The sequence below is a fragment of the Heteronotia binoei genome, chromosome 2 (assembly GCF_032191835.1).
Source record: "Heteronotia binoei isolate CCM8104 ecotype False Entrance Well chromosome 2, APGP_CSIRO_Hbin_v1, whole genome shotgun sequence".
NCBI classification, from domain to species: domain Eukaryota; kingdom Metazoa; phylum Chordata; class Lepidosauria; order Squamata; family Gekkonidae; genus Heteronotia; species Heteronotia binoei.
In genome coordinates, this window is record NC_083224.1 from 124,267,409 (window position 1) to 124,293,191 (window position 25,783).

Here is a 25,783-nt window from a genome sequence, read left to right on the forward strand (position 1 = left end):
TGACCTGTGTGGCTATTAGGAATAAACTTTCGTGTGGTCAGGAAAGTTGGAGGGAGGAATATGAAAAGGATCTTTGTGTGCTTACAAACCATGGGTTCTAATCCAGACAATTGGAAAGTGTATACGCAGTTCCTGATAGTTGTTTATCTGATGGCTGATATAAAATATTAGTAGTCAGTAAACATGTTTTACTGGTCAAATATCTTGTTGTGACATGCATAACAACAACCTTACGGAAGATAATTTTTCTCCCTGCAGGGGCCTCAAATTTAATCAGTTGCTCAATGGCTCAAGTTAGTGTTACACTCATAGAAGAACTATAAAGCCATTAGTGCAGATAGTAAAAACAAAGCCTGTTTTGCATTCATCTAAGTGCGTTAACACCAGAAGTACACAATGCTTAAATCAAACCATTTTAAATCAAAGCATATATTTTATGTGTTTAATTATTATTGTGTTCAGGCCAGCGTTTAACTAGGAAGTCCATACTTAGAGAAAATTAGTAAATCTGTATTCTCTTTTAGAAGAGACCATGTTTTGTGGGAAATCCCTCTTAGCTAATACAGGAAATCTGTTAAAGAGTTGTCATACGCTATTCAGCATATTAGCTCTTTATAGTAAGAATCTTCATTGCAGGTTTAAGGCCTTTAATGCGTTCAATTAATGATCAAACTAGCAATCAAATTAATGACTGGGCTTCCAGGACCACTGAAGATGTAATGTGAATGAGATCTGTCTGGCATTATAATTGTTGAAGTACTTTCTCAGTGAGACATACACACACTTCCTTCCTACTCTAATATTCTATAGGAGCTTGTGTAGCTGTAAATTTGTTCTGCTTTTCAAAAAAACAGTTCCAATTTCAGATTTTTTTCAGAGTCCATCTGATGTATTAATAACATATCCATAATAAATTAATACAATACAATCTATAGTAATAATTCTCTTATCACCATGGCCAAACTGAGGAAGGCCATTTGCTAATATTTTAAGAACAAACAATTGGCCCATCACATGTCAGTTAGTGTCTCTGGCATCCCATTGGCTGACTTCCCTGCCTCGCCCAGGAATGTTGAATGAACATATGAACATATGCAGCTGCCTTATACTGAATCAGACCCTTATACTGAATCAGACTGGCAGCGGCTCTCCAGGGTCTCAAGCTGAGGTTTTTCATGCCTATTTGCCTGGACCCTTTTTTGGAGATGCCAGGGATTGAACCTGGGACCTTCTGCTTCCCAAGCAGATGCTCTACCACTGAGCTACCGTCCGTCCCCTGCACTCACTGCACTCACCCAGATGCCTTTAGTGGTACCTTTCCAGGCTTGGTGGGAAATTCCTAAGGGATCACTACAGGCCTCTGAGGAAAAGGCCTTTCCTCCTGGGAAACCATTGTTGCCAATCTCCAGGTGAGGGCTGGAGATCTCTTAGAATTACAACTGCTATCCAAATAGATGGCAGAGATCAGCCCCCCTATGGGGGCGCTCACCCAGAGGCCTTTAGTGGTACCTTTGGTGGGAAATTCCTGGAGATTCTGTGGTGGTATTTGAGGAGGACATATGAGTTAGGGCTTTAGAGTGGATTCTGCAAGACCCAGGTTCTTGATGTGGGAACTACCTGGGTGATTTCGGACCAGGCATAGACTTCCAGGCTAACCTGCCTCACAGGGTTGTTGTTCAGATCACATGACGGGAGAGGAGAATGATGCAAACTGCTTTGAAACCCCTCCCCCCACTGTGAAGAAAGCAGTCATTTTCCTTTGTAGAAGCTGCAGGGAGGGGGAAGGCAATGGAAAGCTGAATCAGAGGGGCAGATAAAGGAAAGAAGATAGGATTGCCAACTCCAGGTTAGGGGTGGGGCCTGGAGAGGGTGGGGTTTGAGAAGGGATAGGACCTCAGACAGATACAATGCCATTTCCTTCTGGGGAGGCACTGGAGATCACTCAGATTGACAACTGTTCTCTAGATGGCAGACATTAACTCCCCTTGAGTTTGGGGGGGATCAATGCCTTCACTTGGGTGGGTGGGAAGACAGCAAAGATGGCAGGCACTCGCCCATAGCCTCCTTCTAGAGCCCATTGAATTTTTCTTCACAATGGGCCTTACTCCTAGTAAATCAATAAATCAAAAAGCCCAGCAGGAACTCATTTTCATATTGGATCACACCCCTAACATCACCATTGTTTCACACAGGGATTTTTTGTAGAAAAAACCCAGCAGGAACTCATTGCATATTAGGCCACACCCACAGACGGGGATACCAAGCCAGCCAGATTGCATTCCTGCTCAAAATAAGTCCTGCATACAACACTGGCAACAACGGGGGTCAGGTCTCCCCGGCCACCCAAGTCATAAAGCTGCTGAAGATTTGGGGGTGGAGCCTGAGGAGGGGAGGGACTTCAGTGGTTACAATGCCATAGAATTCACCCACCAAAGCATCCATTTTTCATCAGGAGATGAGGTATAATTCCAGGGTATCCCCAGGTCCAACCTGGAGGCTGGTATCCCCATCTGTATATTTATCCCAAAGAATGCTATGTGTTATTGAGAACCAGTTTGGTGTAGTGGTTAAGAGTATGGATTCTAATCTGGGAGAACCAGGTTTAATTCCCCACTTCTCCACATGCAGTTGTTGGTGTGACTTTGGGTCAGCGACAAGTTCTCAGCAGAGCTGTTCTCTCAAGAATAGTTCTCAAAAGAGCTCGGCCCAACCTTCCTCACAGGGTGTCTGTTGTGAGAAGGGGAAGTGAAAGGAGATTGTAAACCACTCTGAGACTCCTTTGGGTAGTGAAGGGCAGGGTATAAATCCAATCTCTTCTTCTCTTCTTCCTATTGGAATATTCTGTAACTGTTCTGATTCTTGCTCTTTATCTCTTTTCATGATAAGAAAAAGGATAGAACTTGAGTTTCTGTGTTTACTCAGCACCGTAGGGCTGCAGGTGCCGGAGAAGGAGGGGCCTCCTTGCATTTTTTACAGGCCCCCTCCTCCAGCCTTGGCTTCCCCCCCACCTTTGCCCTCCTTCATCCTTTCTACAGAATGCTGAGTAGAGTCCTTTATTGGGCATGTTTGACTTCTTTTCTGTGTGTTTTCAATGCAGACTAATGTGGTCTGATTTTGTTGGTGCAATTTGAGATTCCCTGTCTCCCTGAAATTAGCATTTGCTGACACCTTCAGAGCCATAAAAGAAAGCATTTGCCAGATCAATTGCTTGTTTGTTCTGAGGCCCCTGCCTAGATTCCACCTATTGTAAATACTGCCTGGGGGAAATGTAAATCTTGTCTTTTGCTAGGAAGCTGAAGTTGGTTCCTTATTCCCAGTTCCTTATTCATTTCTTTTTTGCTATTTATTCATGAATCCAACCAAAAACACTGAGGAGAGTTTGAAAGCTCTGAACCCCAAAATAAGGTCTAGGCCACCATATCTCATACACCCCCATGTTCAGGGGACTCTGCCCTTAGAGAGGACATGTACTGCCTCATGGTCCAAAGAGTGGTTCTCATGCCAGCTGCTCCGGAGCAAGGTGCCCCCAGGACTCTCAAACAGGCAGACACTGGGGCCAGGCTGTACCCTAAAACAATATTTGGACCACGCCAAACACATCATGTGTTTGAAAGCCACAAGACATGAATGTCAGATATTTGAGAGCTGTAGGGAGGGAGGGAGAAAAGGGAGGAAGGAAGGCAAATAGATGGAGGAGGGAGAGGTGGAAAGAAAGCAACTTTAAAAGCATTCTCCAAGCTGCCAGCTTGGTTGGCTTGGGGAAATGTTTTAAAGAGAGAAATGCCTTCTCTAAGTTGGCCAATGAGGCAGTGGGGGCTTTGAGAGCCACGCAATATATGTGAAAGAGCTATATGTGGCTCCTGAGCCACAGTTTGGCCACCCCTATGATATATGGTGGTTCAGACTTTACTTTGGAGTGTAGAGGGCAAACAGTGTTTGGACTGGGCACCACTGCATGACTTCTTGGAGAACACAGTCTCCAGAGTGTGGGAATGTGTCATTTGTGGTAGTCCAAAAATTGTTTTGTGGTGCAGCCAGGCTCAAGTGTCTCTCTGTGTGATTGTCTCGGGGGCACTCTGCTTTGGAGTAGCTGGCATGAGAAGAGCTCTTTGTACAGGGAACCAGAACATGTCTCCTAGAAAGGGAAAGTCCACTGAACATGGTGACATGTACTATATAGTAGGGTCCACCCCTTATTTTGGTGTTTCAGTACTTTGGTGTTCAGAGCTTTCAAACTCTCCTCAGTGTTTTTGGTTGCATAAGGAATGAAAAAAAAAACTGGAAATAAGGAACCAATTTCAGCCTCCTGTTACTTCCATTGATTCTCCCTTCCTTCTGAAATAAATTATAATGAACCTGAAACATTATTGTGCAATAAACCACTTTTATTTGTAGCAATAGTAATAAAAACCCTGAAACATTTTTATGCAATAAACCACTTGTATTTATTATTTATTTATTATTTATTTATAAGTATAAGCATGGAGTGACAGCTCCACAAAGACATATAATAGCCGGCCCCACTTGGGCCCCTCAAGCAAAAAGTTGCTAGCTATGGGGCTGTACTCAGTAATAGTCTAGGAGAGCCCTCATTGTTTTCTAGGGTTTATGCAGTGAGAGGAGTGGGAACAGCTGGATTTGGGAAGAGGTAGGAAGGTACTTTAATGTTGCAATCTTAAACAGAGTTAGCCCTTCTAGGATGTCGATGGACAAATGGAAGTAACTGCTTAGAACTGCACTGGCTTGCATCTCACTATGCATAGGGTGTGTTTGTGGAGGAGGTAAGATCTAAATTTTGAGCAATGGCTCAAATGCAGGAGGATGAGCTACTTGAAAGAAGACTTCAGACTTTACTGAACACTATATAGGCTGATCCTGAAAGAGACTTCACATCTTAGACCTCTGGTGCTAAATCACAGGTTTGGGGGAATTATTTATGGTCCACAACATTTCTTTAGTTGTGTCTCAAGTCCTGTCAAGTTGCTTCTAACTCATAGTGACATTAACAGCCTTGCCCAGGTCTTGCAAATTGCGGGCTGTGGCTTCCTTTATTGAGTCATTCTTTTTAGCAGGTTTAAAGATAGCTTTGAAACCATCATCTTTCTTTCTTTGGGTGGGGGATATGCTTTAATCACTTAGTATTAAAGTCTAAAAAGTTGCAGAGAACAGTGCATGGATTGGTGGCTGCACATAGCCTGAAGTGTCCTGGCTTAGAACCATGTCCTTATGGAAAACATCTCTACTGGCTTCAACTTGTGATACTGTCAGGCATTCCAAATTCAAATTCAAAAGCTGTCCATATTGCTTCATTTGGGCAGTTCAGTGACATATAATTTAATCAGCAGACAAACTGGAACAGCTCTACTTGACCCATCTCTCTCTGAGTCCTGGCAGTTCTGAGCATTTCTGTCTGGTGCATCAAAGTTAGAAATCTAAGGATTATAATGGTCCTTCCTTACCTAGTTTTCATGGATCTGAGTGGGGCACTTAATTTAAAAGATTAGCAAAAGCTTCTGGAGATACTATACAGTTTCATAGTGTAATTTAGACTTTTTCTTAAGTAGAAAATTTAGACTTTTTCTTAAATAGGCTATTGTTCAGTTTCCTCTTACAGTACAAATACAATGCAAAGGAGTTCTTACTACAAAAAAAGCCCTGATTATAAGTCTGTGCCTTTGTTCAGATATTTTAATTGATTATACCACAATTTAATCTGTGAGCATTTTATTTAATTATTTTAAAAAGCAAATTGGGTAACCTAAACAACATAACTCCATCATGTGGTTTAGAGATTTAATCCATCTTTATTATGTGTAAATACTGTTTTTTAAAAGTATAATGATTAGTCTTACCTTCTTGTTCACTAAACATATATACAGAACAGACACATGTTGATGCATTTGTTGTTTGTATTCATGATATAGTCACACACTGAGAATTCATAGTTTATGCATACTCATAAAATCCAGATATGACATTGGGTTGGATCTAGCAATCTTTGAGTAGAAGGTACTGATGGATTCAGATATTTTGCTTGTTCTGCTCCCCTCGGCAGTTAAGTCCAAACATGAGGAAAATTGATTCCTGAACTGCAAGGCCCGTGCAGACTAAGCACTTGGAGGATGTAGCGTGGAAGGGGAAGGAGATTAAATTGTCCAACAGAGCTGCACTGATATAATAGGGAGTAGAGGGTGATTATACTCATTTACAATCCACATGGGTCCTGCATCTGTGGGAATCAACTTTTCCAGGATCAGAACAGGAGTGGAACAAGGGAAAGATTCATGATCCTTAAGTCGATATGAATCAGTGTATATAGTGGTTAGCATAAGTAAGAAACTTAAACCAAAAATTGGCACCAGTTTTACATTATTATCATTATATAAAGTAAGTGTATATGTTAAAAGTGTATTGCATTGCATACATTTACTTGAAATTTACTATTGTTTGTATTGTTTGTTTTGTGACAGATGTCATGTACTTCCCTCCGAAGATTCTAGCAAGCATTGGAACTAATGTTTCCTTTTATTGTATTTACAAAAACAAGAACAAAACAATCTCATCCAAGAAAATAGTTTGGTGGTTAAATTTAGCAAAAGAAGTTCCAAGAAGTCAGTATACACTTGTGAATGATTTTGTTGGAAAAGTTACACTTATTAATTTAGATGCAATGAAACCTGGTGGTAATTTCCTCTTTAATGCCTTATACTGTTGTAATGAAAACAAAGAATGTAATCACCGTTATGCAGAATTATATATAATAGGTAAGTTACCTGTTCTTTTAAAATAAATATCTGCATGTTTTGGTAAATGCTTTAATCTTAGTTTTTTCCCTATTAATTAATGAATTGTGTTTCAAATAGATGTTAATATCAATATCACATGTGAAACGTATGGGAATTTACAAAAAATGACATGCAGATGGTCAACCAGCACCGACCGGCTGCTTTCTGAAAGCACTTTGCTGTTAAGGTACTACAGGTATGTATTTTGATAACATTTTATTAAACAGTGCTTTAAAGCAGAGATGGAATGATTTACAGCAGGGTTGTACACTTAAGTCACTGACTTCAGTTGACTTAGATTAGAATTGAAATGATGATAAAGGGACTATTACATATGGATCTGAACCAGCACAAAATTGGATCTGCACCAGGACAAGGCAAAAGATGGCCAAGGTGAAGTGAGATTAGAAATGCAAAATTTCCTGATGCCTTGAAGCCAGGGGAAAATCCTTTGTTAGGAAAAAAATGGAAGTTATGGGGAACATTGAAATATATGTGGTACATACGCTCTTATCAAGCCTAAAAGGAGTGAAATTGTCTCATAGTGAGGTAAAAAAAGAAATGTTATGCAAATAGTATGATAAAAATGAATTCCTAAGCATCATGTACAAGCAGGACTTTTTTGTAGCAGGAACTCCCCTGATGTAGCCAGTCCTTCAAGAGCTTACAGGGCATTTCTTACAGGGCCTACTGTAAGCTCTTGGAGGATTGGCTACATCGAGGGGGGTGTTGTTGTAATCTAATATGCAAAGGAGTTCCCGCTACAAAAAAGCCCTGTTGACAAGGGACATTCCAATAAAATATGCACAAGTGTACCAGTTTTCTCTAAAGGTGTTGTTTAGATATTTATAGCCCACTTTTTTTCCAAATGGTGATCCAAAGCATGCATCATTCATTCCTCCTCTACTACCATATTTGCCGGAGTATAAGACGACTGGGCGTATAAGACGACCCCCCACATTTCCACTCAAAATATAGAGTTTGTTATATACAGTACCTGTCATTGTCACCATTGTACGGCTGCAGCGCAACCGCAGCGCCTCCAGCCCGCCCCTGCATCTCCCTGTGACCGGCACTAGTGCACAAGTGCGGATGTGCGAGCTCTGCGTAGACAAGGGGCGGGCCGGAGTGCTGCTGCTTCCCACCAAGCAGAACAGGCCGGTCACGCCGAAAAGGCTGGCAACCCTGTCTCGCTGCTGATGCTCACCGCAGCCAATGCTGATGACCCGCTGCGGCCGCGCTGGATACCGTGCGATACTGGACGGTATGTAGAATGAGGTGGGCGGGCATCGGGAGGCCACTATGGGCACCGGGCGAGCATCGGAAGGCCACTATGGGCAGCTATGTCTATCCCAACTGAAGTGCACCCGGCGTATAAGATGACCCCCCCACTTGGAGGCATGTTTTTCAGGGCAAAAAAGTCATCTTATATGCCGGCAAATACGGTACTTTTTGCAGTAATTAAAACAAAATGTACTATTTGGGGCAGAAACATTTTCATACAGTTGTAACAGCATATTTGGATGAATTAAACTATATAACACTAAAAACACTAAATTCTTCATTTCATACATGTTATGGAATATTAATTGTGGACACAGTAATTCAGATTTAAGCAAAAAGTATACGACTGAAAATACATGTACACACAAGAATTTTCTAGTGTTGTAGATTCCTTTACATAAAAATATTCTGTCTACACATTCTTTTGGATAAAAGGATTTAATCTTTTGGAAAAACTGGAAAAAAAAAGTCTATTTCCCCCATACCTCTAAATGAGCTGAGTTCCTTACTTGTTTAAATGAAAGAATGAAGCTTGAGATGAGGGTTATAATGGGTGATTTTTGGAGATGTTGCTAACTTCCATGATATTCTTCTTCTGGTTAAAGCTTAATGGCAGTTTCAGGCTGGATGCCCACCTAACACCCCTAAGACCTAGGTTTGGAGCAAAATGTAAATTTCACAGATCAAAGTATTATTGACAATGTCGACTATAACATGGCTGACTGACCTACTGTGAGTGTGTGGCATCAAATTTTGGTGCCCACATGCCTTTTTCTTTGTTCAACAAGTAACCAGCTCTTTCATAGGACAGTACAGCACAAGCTTTCATATCAGGGAAGCCTCTCAGACAGAAGGAACTCTGTCTAAATAAACTTATTAAGGCCTGTAGAAAGAAAAAGGATTTAAACTAATTATTTTATTGATTCAGGATATTCATATGTCACCTCTCAACAGGTGGAGAAAAAATTAAACATTAAAATATAATAAAATAATATACTGTGTTTAATGTGTTCTCTAGGTTTCTCTAGGATATCTCAGGGGTTTGACCGCTGTCTTAATACTTATGATGGCCCAAAATACAATGGTTAGACTCCTGAAGAAAATTAGCTAAAGCTGTCATATAATAATTATTTCTGTGAACTTGCACTGCTTACAACAACTGTGTTTCTAGGGCTGCAATCAGATATGCAGTTTGATCCCATGTGGCTTCTAATTGATCGTTTTGTTTGCATTTTTGCAATGGACAGTTTTGCTCAGACATCTCTCCTTAAACCCGCTTCAATGAACTTTCACCCTGTGGTTGGTTGATTAGATGCAGCACCCATGGAGTGGGAAGGTGGGCATTTAAAAAAAATCTTTTGAGCATGCACATAAATACATAAGTGATGCAGTGCTTCTAACTCCTGGAAGAATGGTGGCACCTGATAGCCAGTGGGATTGCTGGAGGAGGTTGCTGGGATATGTAGTTCAGCATGGGGCAAGTGTTTTTGAAACTGTGTGTTTGTGGGAAGAGAAAATATTTTTGAGAAGTTCTGGTGACAGAGGGAGAGAGAAAGACAGAGAAAGGAATAAATATGCATTTATGCATACCTCGGTCACTGCTCTCACACTCAGCTGCCTTAATTCAAGGAAGGAACAGGTGAGGTTGGAGCTCCAGGGTGAGAAGGGGGCTCTGTCTGGTTCAGTTGGGAGAGAGAGGGGTGAATGGAGTTGGTTGTGGGGTGGAGGGAAGGGTGCAATGAAACATACACTACAAAGCACTAATTGTATATCTGACATATCTGTATTCTGTGTTCTTATTAGTGCTGTAGTGGTCATAATTTGTTTTAAAATTATTTCCATGTGAATATAGATGTGTAAGGACAAGATAAAATATGTAGTATCTGGCCAATGTTATAGCTTCTTTTTCTGCCCTCTTTCTTTTTCAGATTTTGTGTTTAAATCTAACATGCCTGAATTTAAAAAAATAATAAAATTATGAAGACTGGTGGCTATAATTTTATATTGGTAACTCTACAAAATTAAAAAGTACAAATTGAGATTATATGTGTTATTAGCTAAATGTTTGCAGCCTAAATTCCATAACACATATTCAATGTGAAATATTTCTTTCTTTCTTGATTACACATTAATTTTTCCATTGGGGCTAGAAGTGGAAATGTATGTGTGTTTTAAGACCTAATGAAAACACAGAGGTCTTTAGAGAAAATTGCACTGATTTAATCTTTATTTGTTTCTGTGATGTTAGCTGGTGAAATACAGCTATATGTGTCCCCACCAAGAGCCAATTAATTGTCTTTCTGGCTGCCTGCTTAAAAATTTTGTGCTCCTGAGGTACAGATGGTCATTTTTATTTTTAAAGGATATTTCCAATGCATCCCTTTTGTGAATCAATCAGCCACTAAAATCCAACAAGACTCATTAACACAGGGTATTACTGTTGCATCCTGCATTATCAAGCAACTCTAATGACAGTTTTACTGCACTTCTCTGAGATAAGGAGGTATGTGAGGAGGAAACTGAAAGGAAAGGTAGAAAGGGTCAAAACCCTTGGGGAAGCTTGGAGGCTATTCAAAACTACAATCCTAGAAGGTCAGGAAAGGCACAAATAGGTGTAGAAAAAGACCTGCATGGTTAACAAACAAAGTAATGAAAGCTGTAAGAGGTAATAAGGATTCCTCTAAGCAGTGGAAAACTAGTCCAAGTGAGGTTAATAAAAGGAAACACAGGCTGTGGCAAATAAAATGCAAGTTTGTGATCAGGCAGGCAAAAAGGAACTATGAGGAGCATATTGCAAAAAACAAAGACCAACAATAAAAAATTCTTCAAATACATTAGAAGCAGAAAACCAGCCAGGGAAGCAGTAGGGCCCTTGGATGATCAAGGGGTAAAAGGATTACTGAAGGAGGATAGGGAAATGGCTGAGAAGCTGAATGCATTTTTTGCCTCTGTCTTCACTGTGGAAGACGAGAAGTGTTTGCCCACTCCAGAACCGCTAATTTCAGGAGGGGTGTTGAAAGACCTGTGTCAGATTGAAGTGATGAGAGAGGAAGTCCTACGACTGATGGACAATTTAAAAACTGATAAGAAACCAGGCCCAGATGGCATACACCCAAGAGTTCTGGAAGAACTCAGAGATGAAATTGTGGAACTCATGACAAAAAATATGTAATATTTCATTAAAATCTGCCTCCGTTCTTGAGGACTGGAAGGTAGCTAATGTCACCCCCATTTTTAAAAAGGGTTCCAGAGGAGATCCAGGAAATTACAGGCCAGTCAGTCTAACATCAATACCAGGAAAGTTAGTGGAGACTGTTATTAAAGAGAGAATTAGTAGGCATATTGATGAACAAAAATTGTTGAGGAAGACTCAGCATGGGTTCTGTAAGGGATGATCTTGTCTCACTAACCTGTTAGAGTTCTTTGAGGGGTGAACAAACATGTCAACAAAGGGGACCCAATAGATGTTGTTTACCTTGACTTCCAGAAAGCTTTTGATAAAGTTCCTCATCAAAAACTCCTAAGTAAGCTCAAGAGTCATGGGGTAAAAGGACAAGTCCTCTTGTGGATCAAAAACTGGCTAATTAATAGGAAACAGAGAGTGCATAAATGGGCAGTTTTCTCAGTGGAGGGTGGTAAGCAGTGGGTTGCCTCAGGGCTCAGTACTCGGTCCGATGCTTGTTCAGTAATGATTTGGAGTTGGGAGGAAGCAATGAAATGTCTAAGTTTGCGGATGACACTAAATTATTCTGAGTAGTGAGAACCAAAGAAGATTGTGAGGTACTCCAAAGGGATCTGTTGAGGCTGGGCGAGTGGGTGTCAACATGGCAAATGAGGTTCAATTTGGTCAAGTGCAAGGTAATGCATATTGGGGCCAAAAATCCTAACTATAAATACAAGTTGATGGGATGTGAACTGGTGAAGACTAACCAAGAGAGAGATCTTCAGGTCATGGTAGATAACTCACTGAAAATGTCGAGACAGTATGCGACTGCAATAAAAAAGGGCAATGCTATGCTGGGAATTATTAGGAAGGGAACTGAAAACAAATCAGCCAGTATCATCATGTCCCTGTATAAATCGATGGTGTGGCCTCATTGGGAGTACTGTGTACAATTCTGGTTTGCACTTCAAAAAAGATATTATAGCTTTGGGAAAAGTCCAGAAAAGAGCAACTAGAATGATTAAAGGGTTGGGACACTTTCCCTATGAAGAAAGTGATTGGCGCTCTTTAGCTTGGAGAAATGTCGGCTGAGGGGTGACATGATAGAGGTTTACAAGATCATGCATGGGATAGAGAAGATAGAGAAAGAAGTACTTTTCTCCCTTTCTCACAATACGAGAACTCATGGGCACTCAATGGAATTGCTGAGCAGTCGGGTTAGAACTGATAAAAGGAAGTACTTCTTCACCCAAAGGGTAATTAGATTAGATTAGATTAGATAATTTTATTTGTATCCCGCCCTCCCTGCCGAGGCAGGCTCAGGGCGGCTAACAACATCATACAAATTTCAATTATACAAAGAAAGCAAAAGACACAAAATTACATTTAAGCATTAAAATTCTGATTAGGTTTAAAAATTAGTTAATTAAGTTAATAAAAGTGCTAATTCTGTTCTTTTAGGATGGTGGTTATCATTAGCAATTTCTTTCTTCGTCAGCGAAAGCCAGTCGGAAGAGGAAGGTCTTGCAGGCCCTGCGGAATTGTTCAAGGTCCCGCAGGGCCCGCATTTCCTCTGGAAGTTGGTTCCATAGGCTCGGGGCTACAGAGGAGAAGGCCCGGTTACGGGTACATTGCAGCTTCACCTCTCTCGGTCCGGGAGTAGTCAACAAGTTTTTTCCGGCTGACCTCAGTGCTCTCTGGGGTTCATATGGGGAGAGACGGTCCCTAAGGTAGACAGGTCCTCGACCATATAGGGCTTTAAAGGTAATGACCAGCACTTTGTAACGAACCCGATATATAACTGGCAGCCAGTGCAGCTCGCGCAATCCAGGCTGTATGTGCTCCCATTTAGGAAGCCCCAGCAACAGTCTAGCCGCTGCATTCTGCACCAGCTGCAGCTTCCGGGTTCGGTACAGAGGCAGCCCCATGTTGAGGGCATTACAGTAATCCAGTCTCGAGGTGACCGTTGCGTGAAGTACCGTTGCCAGATCTTGGCGCTCTAGGAAGGGGGCCAACTGCCTTGCCCGCCTTAGGTGGAAAAAGGGTGACTTGGTGGTGGCTGCAATCTGGGCCTCCATTGATAATGAAGGCTCCAGTAAAACTCCCAGACTGCTAACCCGTCGAAGACCGGAAGAGGTATTTCCCCTTCCCGAGCGCCCCGACCCAGACAAAGGACTTCTGTCTTCGCTGGATTCAATTTCAGCCCGCTCTCCCTCAACCAATTTGCCATGTCCTGCAAGGCCCGGTCTAAATTCTCAGGGACGCAGTCAGGCCGGCCGTCCATCAGCAGATAGAGTTGGGTGTCATCTGCATATTGATGGCACCCAAGTCCGTATCTCCTGGCAATCTGGGCAAGAGGGCGCATATAGATATTGAATAACATTGGTGAGAGAACTGCCCCCTGGGGCACTCCACAGTCCAGTGTGCGCCTCTGGGACCGCTCGCCCCCAATAGCCACCCTTTGTCCCCGATCCTCGAGGAAGGAGGAGAGCCACTGTAAGGCAGACCCCCTCGCCCCTATGTCGGCGAGGCGGCAGGTCAGTAGCCGATGGTCGACCGTGTCGAACGCGGCCGACAGATCTAACAGCATCAGCACCGCCACACCGCCCCGATCCAGATGCCGTTGGAGATCATCTACCAGGGCGACCAGTACTGTCTCCGTCCCATAGCCCGGGCGAAAGCCGGACTGGCAAGGGTCTAGGATGGAAGCGTCATCCAGAAAGCTCTGCAACAGCAACGCCACTGCCCTCTCTATTATTTTACCTAAAAATGGTAACTTGGAGACCGGTCGGTAGTTTGCCAATTCGGCCGGGTCTGCTGTACTTTTTTTCAAGAGGGGTCGGACCAAAGCCTCTTTCAGAGATGATGGAAAACGCCCCTCCGAGAGGGATCTATTTATGATGTCCCGTAAAGGACAATCTAGCTCCCTCAGGCAGGATTTAATTAGCCAGGAGGGGCATGGGTCCAAATCACAAGTTGTAGGGCGCGCAGAGGAGAGGATTCCGTCAACTTCCTCCAGGCTGAGCGGGTCGAAATGATCCAGAGTTAAATCAGAAGACAGGCGTGGGGCCTCGGGCTCATGTACTGTGTCTAAGGTGATGGGCAGGTCCTGGCGGAGCGACGTGATTTTGTCTGCAAAAAATCTCGCAAAAGCCTCACAGCCTATTTCTAATTCTCTAGCGTTTGGTCTGCCCTGGGGCAGTGTAGTTAATTGTCCAATTATTTTAAACAATTGTGCCGGGCGCGAGTTTGCAGACGCAATCTTGGCCGCGAAGTACTTCTTCTTCGCGGCCTTGACTGCCATCTCATACGACCTCATAAACGTTCTGTAGGATGTTCTCGCCGCTTCGCCACGAGTGCGCCACCACTGCCTCTCTAGTCGTCGGAGTCCTTGTTTCAACCGGCGTAGCTCCGAGGTATACCAGGGAGCCAGCCTTGAACGAGGGCGCAGAGGACGTCGGGGTGCGATCTCGTTGATTGCCCCAGATAGCCGGTCTTGCCAGGCATCAACCAGGGCATCAAGGGAATCGCAAGGGGGCCAAGGATCCCAAAGAGCCATTTGGAACCGTTCCGGGTCCATCAGGTTCCGCGGGCGAGCCAAAATAGGCTCTCCGCCCTTACAGGGTTGTGGTAGCGTCTCCATACGAGCCTTGAGGGCTAAGTGATCCGACCATGGTATCGCCTCCGTTGCGATTTCGTTCACTTTAATCCCGGCCGCAAAGATCAGATCTAATGTGTGCCCAGCCTGGTGCGTGGGAATCGTGACAAATTGGGAGAGTCCCAGTGTCGCCATGGAAGACACTAGGTCCATCGCCTGAATGGAAGCCGCGTCATCGGCATGGACATTGAAGTCACCCAGGACCAAGAGGCCTGGGTACTCCGCCCAGCCGGACACCGCCTCCATCAGGGATGGTAAGGCGCTGGCCGGTGCGTTAAGGGGACGGTACACCAGCCAGATCGCCAACCTTTCCCCGACATCCCACGCAAGGCCGACACACTCAATACCGTCAATCTTTGGGGCCGGGAGGGCCCGGAAGGAGTAAGCCTCCCGTATGAATATCGCCCCCCCGCCCGCTAATCCGCGACTGGTGGAAGACCGAGTAACCTGGGGGAGTCATCTGGGAGAGTGCCGTCGTCTCTCCCTCTTGAACCCAGGTCTCGGTCACGCAAGCCAGGTCAGCATCCTGCCGAAGTAGGAAGTCCCTGATGGTCTCGATTCTTATTATTTATAGACCTGGCATTGCATAACACCAGTGTCGGACGCGGGCAATTTCTCTTGGTCCCCCTACTTGTCACCGTTGGGATGGGAAGTAGACTAGAAGGGGGCCGAGCACTGTTTTGTCTCTGTCTCCTTCTCTCGTATCTCTGTCCATTCCCACCGTCATATCTTCCCCTCCCCAGGAGCACTGGGATCCCCTGACCGGACATCCCAAGCCTATTCTTTGATGGTTATATTAAAGTTCAGCTGACTAACTTGAAGACACAGCACAGACCCCCGGCCCACCCCCGTCCTCAGTTCCCAATTATCCAGTTCACCAAATCTTTCCGAATTGATTAGTAAATAAATAAGTCCTACTTAGCACAATACTAAAATCTAATTCCTAAAATTTAAAGTGCTAACGTTAATAAATAATCGGTTAAATTACTTAGTCCTATATGCATTTAAATACATAAGATACAAAATAATAATCAGTTCAATTAATTAAATTAAATTAGATTAATCAATCCTATATGCATTTAAATACATAAAATACAGAATAATAATCCAATTTCTAATCAATTTAAATTAATTCATTGTTAAAAATTCTAATAGGTGATCGATAGTTAATTAAGCAGCATGGATAAAATAAGGAGTTGAGGTAGGGTATAGTTCTTAAAGTGCTGCTAGTTGATGTAAAAGTTTAAAAATGAAATTAACACACGGAATCCACTGCTACAAGCATAGCCAGCTTCAAGAGGGAATTGGATAAACATATGGAGCAGAGGTCCATGTGGCTGTTAGCCATAGCGCATTGTTGGAACTTTCTGTCTGGGGCAAGTGATGCTCTGTATTCTTGGTGCTTGGGAGGGGCAACAGGGTGAGGACTTCTGGTGTCCTGGCTCCACTGATGGACCTCGTGATGGCACCTGGTTTCTTTTGACCACTGTGTGACACAGAGTGTTGGACTGGATAGGCCATTGGCCTGATCCAGCATGGCTTCTGTTTTGTTCTTATAGCTATTGGTTGATTGGTAGACCATTTGGTAGACCAGGAGTGCATAATTCCATAGGTTCTTTTGTGGAGCCCCAGATCACATTATTTGATTGCTGCATGGACAGACTCTTTATGGCAGACTAGTGGCTGATGCTTAAAATCAAGGGTGTCAGATATGTAGCCCATGGGCTGCATCCATCCCATGCAGGGCTCACATCCAGCCTCTGTTCAACTTCCTCCTCCTGCTTCCTTTTCCAGAGCTGCTGCTGCAGCCACACCATAGGTTGCTTTCCCCCGAGCTCCGTGGGTCTTTGCTTCCTGCCTGCCTGCCTACCTGTTTGCCTCCCTCTCTCCTCCCCCCTCCTCTCTTAACACAGAGGCACATAGAGAGCTCCATGGCTGCTTCCTGCTTTGTGCAGGAGAGATATAAAGCCTCTCTCTCTCTTTCTCTCTCGCATGCACACACACACACAGTTTCTGCTTCCTTCTCTGAGGCTGCTCTTCCTCTTTTTTGGTGTGGGGGGGAGAGAGAACAAAAGTGGGGTCCCATTGCAGCTTCAAGACCAACAACATTTTATGCCAGGTATAAGCTTTTGTGTGCAAGCACACTTCTTCTACTGGAGGGAGGGAGTGTGGGTGGATTCTGGCAAGCACAATGTACATTGAGGAAATTATTTTAGCTTATTCTGAAAAGGTTTTGGATTTCTCTGTTGCTATCTGGATTTATTTTCTTTCAAAAATACCCTTGTTAGGAATTAGAACACTTGGATTGAACATTATATCTTGCAGAGAGAGTGATTTCAGATGCCAAATGATAACAGCATACATTGGTAATGAGACAGGAAAACTGGCTCTCAATCCAGTCTTGGAGAATGGATTGTCTTGAACTTCATTATTCATTGTAATTCAGCAGTATTTCATTCTAATCTCCCTTTGAAATTTCCTTTTAAGAGCACTGCTACTCTTAGGTCAGCAACTGAATACTGTGATTTCTAATGTCAGACTGATGTCCTTTGATCTTGCAGGTGGGCCTCCTTCCTTGGAGGTTTTTAAACAGAAGCTAGATGGCCATCTGACAACAATAAAGTTCCTGTGAATTTAGGGGAAGGTATTTGTGAGTTTCCTGCATTGTGCAGGGGGTTGGACTAGATGACCCTGGAGGACCCTTCCAACTCTATGAGTCTATGATTCTTTGCATCCTTCTGGACTGTATCCTTTTGGATAGAATTGATACCTAGGTTTCCTGTCTCATTACCAACACTGGTATCTCCATGCCTACTTACCCTGCTACATAAGAAGGATATAGACAAGCAGGAACAGGTCTGGTGAGGGGTCTGGAGACCAAGTCCTATGAAGAAAGGTTGAAGGAGCTGGGGATGTTTAACCTGGAGAGGAGGCGGCTGAGAGGTGATATGATCACCATCTTCAAGTACTTGAAGGGCTGTCATATAGAGGATGGTGTGGAATTGTTTTCTATGGCCCCAGAAGGTAGGACCAAAACCAATGGATTGAAGTTAAATCAAAAGAGTTTCCAGCTCAACATTAGGAAGAACTTCCTGACCATTAGAGTGATTCCTCAGTGGAACAGACTTCCTCGGGTGGTGGTGGGCTCTCCTTCCTTGGAGGTTTTTAAACAGAGTCTAGATGGCCATCTGACATCAATGAAGATACTGTGAATTTAGGGGGAGGTGTTTGTGAGTTTCCTGCATTGTGCAGGGGGTTGGACTAGATGACCCTGGAGGTCCCTTCCAACTCTATGATTTTATGATATCACACTTAATCCAATCAAGCGTGCTATTGTCATTCGTCTGTGATTGTCATTCGACATCTGAAATCAGCTTTATAAAGTTTATATCTCTGGTACCTCATATTACATTTTATGGCATGCATGTCCTGGCCCAACAAAGTGACATTTATATCAGATTCATCCCTCATAACAAATGATTTCAGCACCTCTGCTTAAAATGGTTTTTCGGGCCTTAAGGTGCTGGAAAAGAATGGTTTTATAGTAGTAAGAACCAACATAAGGCTTATTATTGGAGAAGCTTCATCTGATCATAATCATGATACAGAGATGTGTGTGTGCAAAACAATTTTGTACACTTTGAAAGGATGGGGAATCACATACCTTATTGGGTGCTGTTCTGCTTTGGCCCTGGCTTTTCCAAGGCATTTTATAGGGTACATGGGGTTATTGCTGAATGGAAGTTGAAAATTTTCAGTTTGTCTCTAATACCATGTGTGATATTTTGAATTGACACCTTCAGGATTTTGGAGCTGAGATTGATGGGACATTCAATCTTTTGTCAGAATTTGCTTGATGGCCCATTGAGTAGGGAAGTCACAGAATAATCCTGACAATCAGAGTTCAAACTTGGCGATGTTGACATCTTTGGCAGAATATAAATCTAGGAACTGAGAGCTGGCAAATGTGAATATGTTTCTCTCCAGACTTAAATGCATCCAATTGGTTCTCATATTTCAGTGATGTATCCCAAGAGTATATGCTGGAAAAGGCAGAGTAAGAAGAAGAGTTGCATTTCATTGTTGTTTTCCTTGATTAAGGGAAAGAACAAAGTTTGAGTCCAATGGCATCTTTAAGATCAACAAAACTTTATTCAAGGTATAAGCCTTCATGTGCAAGCACACTTCTTCAGATACAGTGAAACAAAATTTCCTCAACCATTTAGGGAGATTTAGGAACCTTTGTCATAACAGCATTTGATATTAGCAGAGGATTTCATCAATGAATAAGTCATACGGTAGATATAGTGTTTGTGAGAAACACAGGTTCAAATCCCTGCTTAATTATATTTTAACTGAATATTTATTGTATTTTATTGGTTTTTAATTATTTCATTGTATTCAATTGTGTTTTGGTATAAACCACCTTGGGGACTTTTTAGCTGAAAGGTAGTCTATAACTAAATCATGATGTTATATATACGCACACATATCTTACAGGGCCAGATCTACATATTTTTTGAGTGGTGGAAAAAAACAAAAAATGGCACCCCCACTCAAAAAAAGGGAGGCAGGTGATCTGCCTCCCCCCAATTAAATACCTCCACAAGGTGTTTAATCAGGATGGAAGCCATGGACCAGCATCTGCCTTTGCTGCCACCCCGCCTTGCGGGCACATGGCAATGGCAGGCGATATGCCTCCCCCTCCAGTTATACACCCTGGTGGGGTGTTTAAATGAGGAAGGAAGCCTGGGGACTGCCTTTGACACCTCCCCTCCTCGTGGAGAGACTGCAGTGGCAGGTGATCTGCCTCCCTCTCTTCATTTAAACACTTGGGTGGGGTGTTTATATGGGGAAGGAACCACAGACCATCTTTCTCCCCCCTTCTGTCCACCAGGGGCACCCAGTTTGGCACCACAGGTGGCTTCTGGGGCTAGTGTCCCTCTCCCCCCCCCAGAGGCGTCACTAGGGTGGGTTGCACCCTGGGGTGTAACTGATTCAAGTCACCCCCCCCCATTGGGCATCACCCCTTTTGGAGGGCTGCGTCACCCCCTCTGCGCTTCTTGTTGCTGGTTCCGGCCCTCCTCAGTTTCCTTTTCGCCTTTGGGACCGGTGTGGAGCTGATCCGCTTCCTTTCTCTCCGTGCACTGTTCGTGCAGCAGCAGCAGCAGCCTGTGGGAGCTGGCGCTCCCCAACACAGAGCCGGTGCGAGTCCTCGCAGGGAGCGGGAGCAAGGAGGGAGTGGGGGGAAAGAGAAAGCAGCGTGCAAAGTTGTTAGCGGCGTCTCCGGAGGGTTTCCCCCCCTGAAAATATGATATTGCATTTAGATTCAATAATCCCCCCCTAGCGTATCCAGAAGACTGCGGGTGGGTTACGATATATATTGAAAACTGTTCTAAAAAAAAAAAAGAATGCAAATGCATAATGCTACTTAAATCCTAAATAGGGGTACGATGTTTGTTAAGAGACAAGAGCACGCTTTACGTTTGCACCTTTGACATTCGCTCCTCGGCCCGGCCTTCTGCAAACTGGGGCCAATGAGAATGCTCTGGGGGAGGGCCGATGGCCCCCTTGGCCCCGCCCTAGTGACGCCGCTGCCCCCCCCCCCCCGATACAGCCCTGATATCTTGATAGATTTTGGTTGTAAGCACAGCACACACAGATATGTATGGATACAGCCTCTAATAAGAGCCATAGTAGGCAAATCTTTTCATAAGGCTGAAAAAATGAGGGTGGGAGGGGACAACAACATGGCTGGATAATTTTTAGAAATGTATAAAAGCAGGGAGTGTAACAAATATGGACATTTTCATAATTATTGGCTTTCTGCATTTGGGCCTTGCTTGTACTAATTTTTCAGGAGACTGACTTTGCATGGTCAGCCCTTTCAAAACTTAAAATGTCAACGTGGAGAAACTGTTCAGCATGAACTATATCCAGAAGTGCTGCCTAGGGATGCCAGGTCCAATTCAAGAAATATCTGGGGAATTTGGGGTGGAACCAAGAGACTTTGGGGGTGGAGCCAGGAACATTGGGGGTGGAGCCAGGAGCAAGAGTGTAACAAGCATGATTGAACTCCAAAAGGAGTTCTGGCCATCACATTTAAAGGCATTTTAAATGCCTTCCCTTCATTGGAAATAATGAAGGATAGGAGCACCTTCTTTTGGGGCTCATAGAATTGGACCCCCTGGTCCAATCTTTTTGAAACCTGGGGGGTGTTTTGCGAAGAGGCTTTGAATGCTATGCTGCAAATTTGGTACCTCTACCACAAAATACAGCCCCTCCAAAGCCCCAGATACCTGAAGATCAATTATCCATTATACCTTAAGGAAATCAGTCCTTGGAGTGCCCAGCAGGTATTTCCCTCTCTCCCTTCTCCCACTTCCTGATGACCCTGAAGCAGGGGGAGGGCCTCCAAACCAGGGGATCCCCTGCCCCCAACTGGGGATTGGCAACACTAGTGCTGCTGCCTGATGAACGTTTTTGTGAAAGACACTCTGAGCAAGGATTAGTTCCTTAGACCAGACAATGATCTCCAAGACTCTTCATATCTCTCAGTCCTGAATTGCTAAAATGATCTATGCTCAGGGCCAGCCCTAGACTATCAGGCACTCTTGCACCCCTCCCCCACACTGATAACATCACTGAGTCACATGGGGTGCCCAATTTGGCACCCCCCAGCAGGCCATTGGCCTAGGCAATTGCTTAGTTTGCCTAGTGGCAGAGCTGAAGAAAGATTCATCTTTACTGAATAAAAGTTTCTTTGTTCAATCCTAAGAATATTTTCCAGGAAATAAACTGCATTCAGTAGATCAGAATAGGATTTTAAGTAGACGTGCCTAGGAACGTTCACTAAATCTTTTAGACACTTCTTCTCCAACTCCATTCTTCTGACATTCACTATCAATCTTTTCTTTAAAATTAAAGATGTTGCCACTCTTTCACATCACATACTGGGTAGCTGAATACCAATCTCAACCATTTTAGAGGTCATACCTACTGACTTGTGGAAACTCATTGTAGTAGTTAGTAGTGAAAGTAAAGTACTTTATGCTTTGTATTTCTTCATATTTTTATGTTCAAACCATAACACAAGCTTTACAGGTTGGTATTGTCTAGAACAGTAGATCACTTAGCAGTTTTAATATTGTAACATCTTTATTTGGTGAAAAGCATATCCAAACTATGAACGTCAAAAAATGCCATAATGGCAAAACACAATTATTATTCATATTATGAGATGCATGAAAAATTAAGAAGTTTGTAGGCAAATAAAAATTTCAGAAACATTAGTTGTGTATACCTTTTTATCAACCAAAATAGCCGTAATATTTACATGAAACCACTGGGTGAGATCATCAAGAGATTTGGACTGGGCTGTCACCAATATGCAGATGACACTCAGTTCTATCTTACACATCGAGCTGATCCCAGGGAGGTTGTAGAAACCCTTAACCAGTGGCTGAAGGCAGTTTTGGAGGAGATGTGGGCTAATTAATTGAAACTTAATTTCAGCAAGATGGAAGTACTACTAGTGGACAGAAGGTCTGACCTGTGTTTTAAGATGTTTTGGATGGAGTTGCACTGCCCTTGAAGGAACAGGGTTGTTGTCTGAGGGTGCTCTTGGATCCAGGCCTGCTGTTGGATAAGCAGGTGGCAGATGGGACCAGGAGTGCCTTTTACCAACTTTGGTTAATCAGCTGCAGTCGTCTTTGAGCAGAAAAGATCTGCCACTGTGATGCATGCCCTGGTTATTTCCATGTGCATCTTCATGGGGCTGCCCTTGAGAAGAGTTTGAAAATTTCAACTGGTGTAGAACTCTGCAGTCAGGATGTTGACTGGTGTGGGCCATAGGGACCATATCACTCCAGTCTTGGCTCACCAACACTGGCTCTAATTTGTTTCCAGGCACAATCAAAGTGCTGGTGTTCACCCTTAAAGCCATTTATGGCTTGGGGCCACCTTACCTGAAAGACTGCCTATTCCCTTATAAATGCACCCAAGCATTATGATCATATCTGAAGGCTCTGCTTTGGGTGTTCCAGTCTTCTGAGATTAGGTAGGTGGCAACCTGGCAGAGGGCCTTCTCAGTCACAGCACCAAAATTTGGGAACTCTCTCCCAGGGAAGTTCATCTATCCCCTTCTGTTGCTGTCTTTTGCCAGCAGGTGAAGTCTTTTTTTTGTTTTTCATTCCCTCCATGAGCTCTCCAATGTTTTAATTGCTGTTTTTATGTTTTGTATGAATTTTAACTCTTTTAAATTGTTTTAATGTGTGTTTGAGTGAGTTGGTTTTAATGATTTTAAAATGTGTTTTTGCCATGTATGTTTTAAATTGTTAGCTGCCTTGGCGGGTCTTTTAAGGGGAGAAAGGCAGGATACAAATTTTGTAAAAAAGTAAATAATAAATGTTGCAAAATAGCAACCGAGATGCTGATCACTTAACATGACATGAAAACTAGTATTTCTTATCTTTTTAACAGTATACATTATTCATAGTGATATATTATGGTGTCATCATCTGGATACACATACTCTAATTGCTAAACTGAAAATAATATTTTAATGTCTTTAAAGGAGTGATGTATATTGTTCAGAGTCTTCTAGCATGCCTTCAGATTCAGAAGTAAAAGAATGCCATTCTCAGAGGAATAATTCTTATGAGTGCATCTTTCAGCCTTTTTACCTTTTATCTGGATACACAATGTGGATAGAAATAAAGCACCCACTGGGAACACTTACATCTCAACCAGTGTGTATCCTTCCAAAAGAAGTAGGTATGTAGAAACTCTTTTGTAGCAGTTTCATTGTCTGATTGAAGAATTTTGTACAGGTCTTTCAATGAATGGCCCCATAGTATAAGTATAGGTATTTAGAAAGAGTGTAGAAAGGTGTAGATATTTAGAAAGAGAAAAATACAGCGAAGGCAGTGGGAACATACTGCATTTTTGTCTTCTCCAAGAGCTAGTGCTTTCCCACCTGCATATTCACCAGTTTCTAATAGCTTGTGGAAAATGACATTGTCAAGAATGCGTGGTTTGAAAAATAGCTTTTCCAAGCTCATTCTATATCAAAAGTTATAACTTAAAAGGCAAATTAATTCTCCCCCCCAACACTTTGAAGATGGTTCAGTCATGTAAAGTGCTAAAAGCCAAAGAGATACAAGTTATTCATAAAATGTAAGGTGATTTTTTTTAAAGTTACCACAATTTATGGGCTTTTAATATCTTTATTCTTGCTATTTTATTGATATTAAATGAGAAAAATCACAACTGCTAGAATGTGTAATAACATCTTTTATTGGCATGGAAATTTGGTAACTGATTAATGCAACTTGTTGACAGTCTTCTCAGAAGCTTCCTATTTGGTCTCCTTAGCACCAGCCCCTCCCATTGCTGGTCTAGTAAATTTCAGTTAATCTGCAATACAGGCAGCTAGGCACCCAAATAATGAGATCTAAATTTTAACTAACATTACTGATTGATTTTTTAAAAATTTGGATAAGTGATAATAACTATGCAAATTAAAATCTTTTTTTGATTCTTTTATTTAGTTAATTTGAGAATATCCTTTTCTACTTAGCACTGCTTTCTAAAATCTGCTCTCCAGAATGAATTAAACCCACCACATAGCAGTGCCATTCAGTCCCAATCCAGCAATGTGACCATACCCTGTTCAGTTGCATCAAAAACTGCTGAGACAGGGTACATTAACTCATCCATCTCTCAATGCAGATCATTCAACAGGGTAACTAAAGACCAAACTGAAAACAGATCCAAATAATTATTATGAACATGTGGACCTGTGCCACTTCTTTGTGCTAGAGAACCTTCTTTAAGTATGGAATATTGGATATTGAAAGTTATTAAACTTGAAGGGATCAGGTGAGAGCGAGAAGGTTTGTTTGCTTCTGTTTAAAAGTGGCCTCAACATGTCCTCTTTCAAGGTTGTAGGGACCATCTTTCACACAGTGCCGGATTAAACCCTGTGTAAGTCCCTAGGCAGTCAAAATCTTTTTTTGGGGGGGCCTTGCAAATTATCTCAGTGTGCCCACCCCACCACCCATGGCCCTCACTGCAGCCTGCAGGCATCTTCTTAAAAGTTCCTTTTTCTAAGCTGCAGGTGAGAGGCAGAGAGAGGCAAGCTTGGCGGCAACCCAGCAGCAGCTGCACCAGGCAAGTTGGGCAAAGAGCAGCTCAGTTGCTGGCTGCTCGTGCAAGCTGGGAGGGCTGCAAGCAGGGGGGGAAATGGGAGGAAAAGCCAGCCCAGGGTCCCTAAAGGCATGGGGGCCCATAGACCAGTGCCTACTGGGCCTAATTGTTAATTTGTCTCTGCTTTCACATCCAGCTCACCAGTCTCAGATCAGCCAGATAAGGTAAAGGCCAGATGTACTGTAGTAGGCTTTGTCCAAGAATCCTAATGCTGCACAATTGAGAAGTCTTGTAGGGATGGACATGAACGAAAACATGAAGCAAAATTCATCATGAATTTTACCCTGTTTGTGGTGGGGGAACAGAAGTTCATAACAGGCCTACCTTTAGAGCAGTTTGTGCGCTTCATGGTGGTTCATGGATGGAGCAGAAGGGGTGGTGGTGCAAAAGACAGTGTAAAAACAGCTGTGTGTTTGGGAGCACCTTCCCTGCACAGCTGTTTTTTTTTTGCTGTTTTGGAACCCCTTTACACTTTAAAGTTTAAAGTGACTGCATAAGACAGCCTGAAACACCTGAGGAGTGAATATTTTTAAAGGAATGCCTCCTTTAAAGGGACTGCACAAGGCAGCTCAAAACAGCTGAGCAGCTGTTTTTTGGGCTTTCTGCAAACCCTATTGAAAAGAACTGCAGTCCTTTCCAATAGGGTTTGCAGGGCCATGAAGCATGAACAGGTTTGGTTTGTGA

At 43.0% G+C, this 25,783-nt stretch overlaps 1 protein-coding gene across 2 annotated transcripts in view; it reads left to right on the forward strand.

Annotated features, from left to right (window-relative positions):
* Window positions 1-25,783, forward strand: part of LEPR (leptin receptor) — a 136,782-nt gene that overhangs the window by 65,650 nt on the left and 45,349 nt on the right. For both annotated transcript variants that reach the window (XM_060231965.1, XM_060231967.1), the window contains 3 exons: window positions 6,471-6,764; window positions 6,864-6,981; window positions 23,466-23,665. In XM_060231965.1, the coding sequence (XP_060087948.1) occupies window positions 6,471-6,764; window positions 6,864-6,981; window positions 23,466-23,665 (612 nt within the window). The remainder of the gene's footprint in view (window positions 1-6,470; window positions 6,765-6,863; window positions 6,982-23,465; window positions 23,666-25,783) is intronic.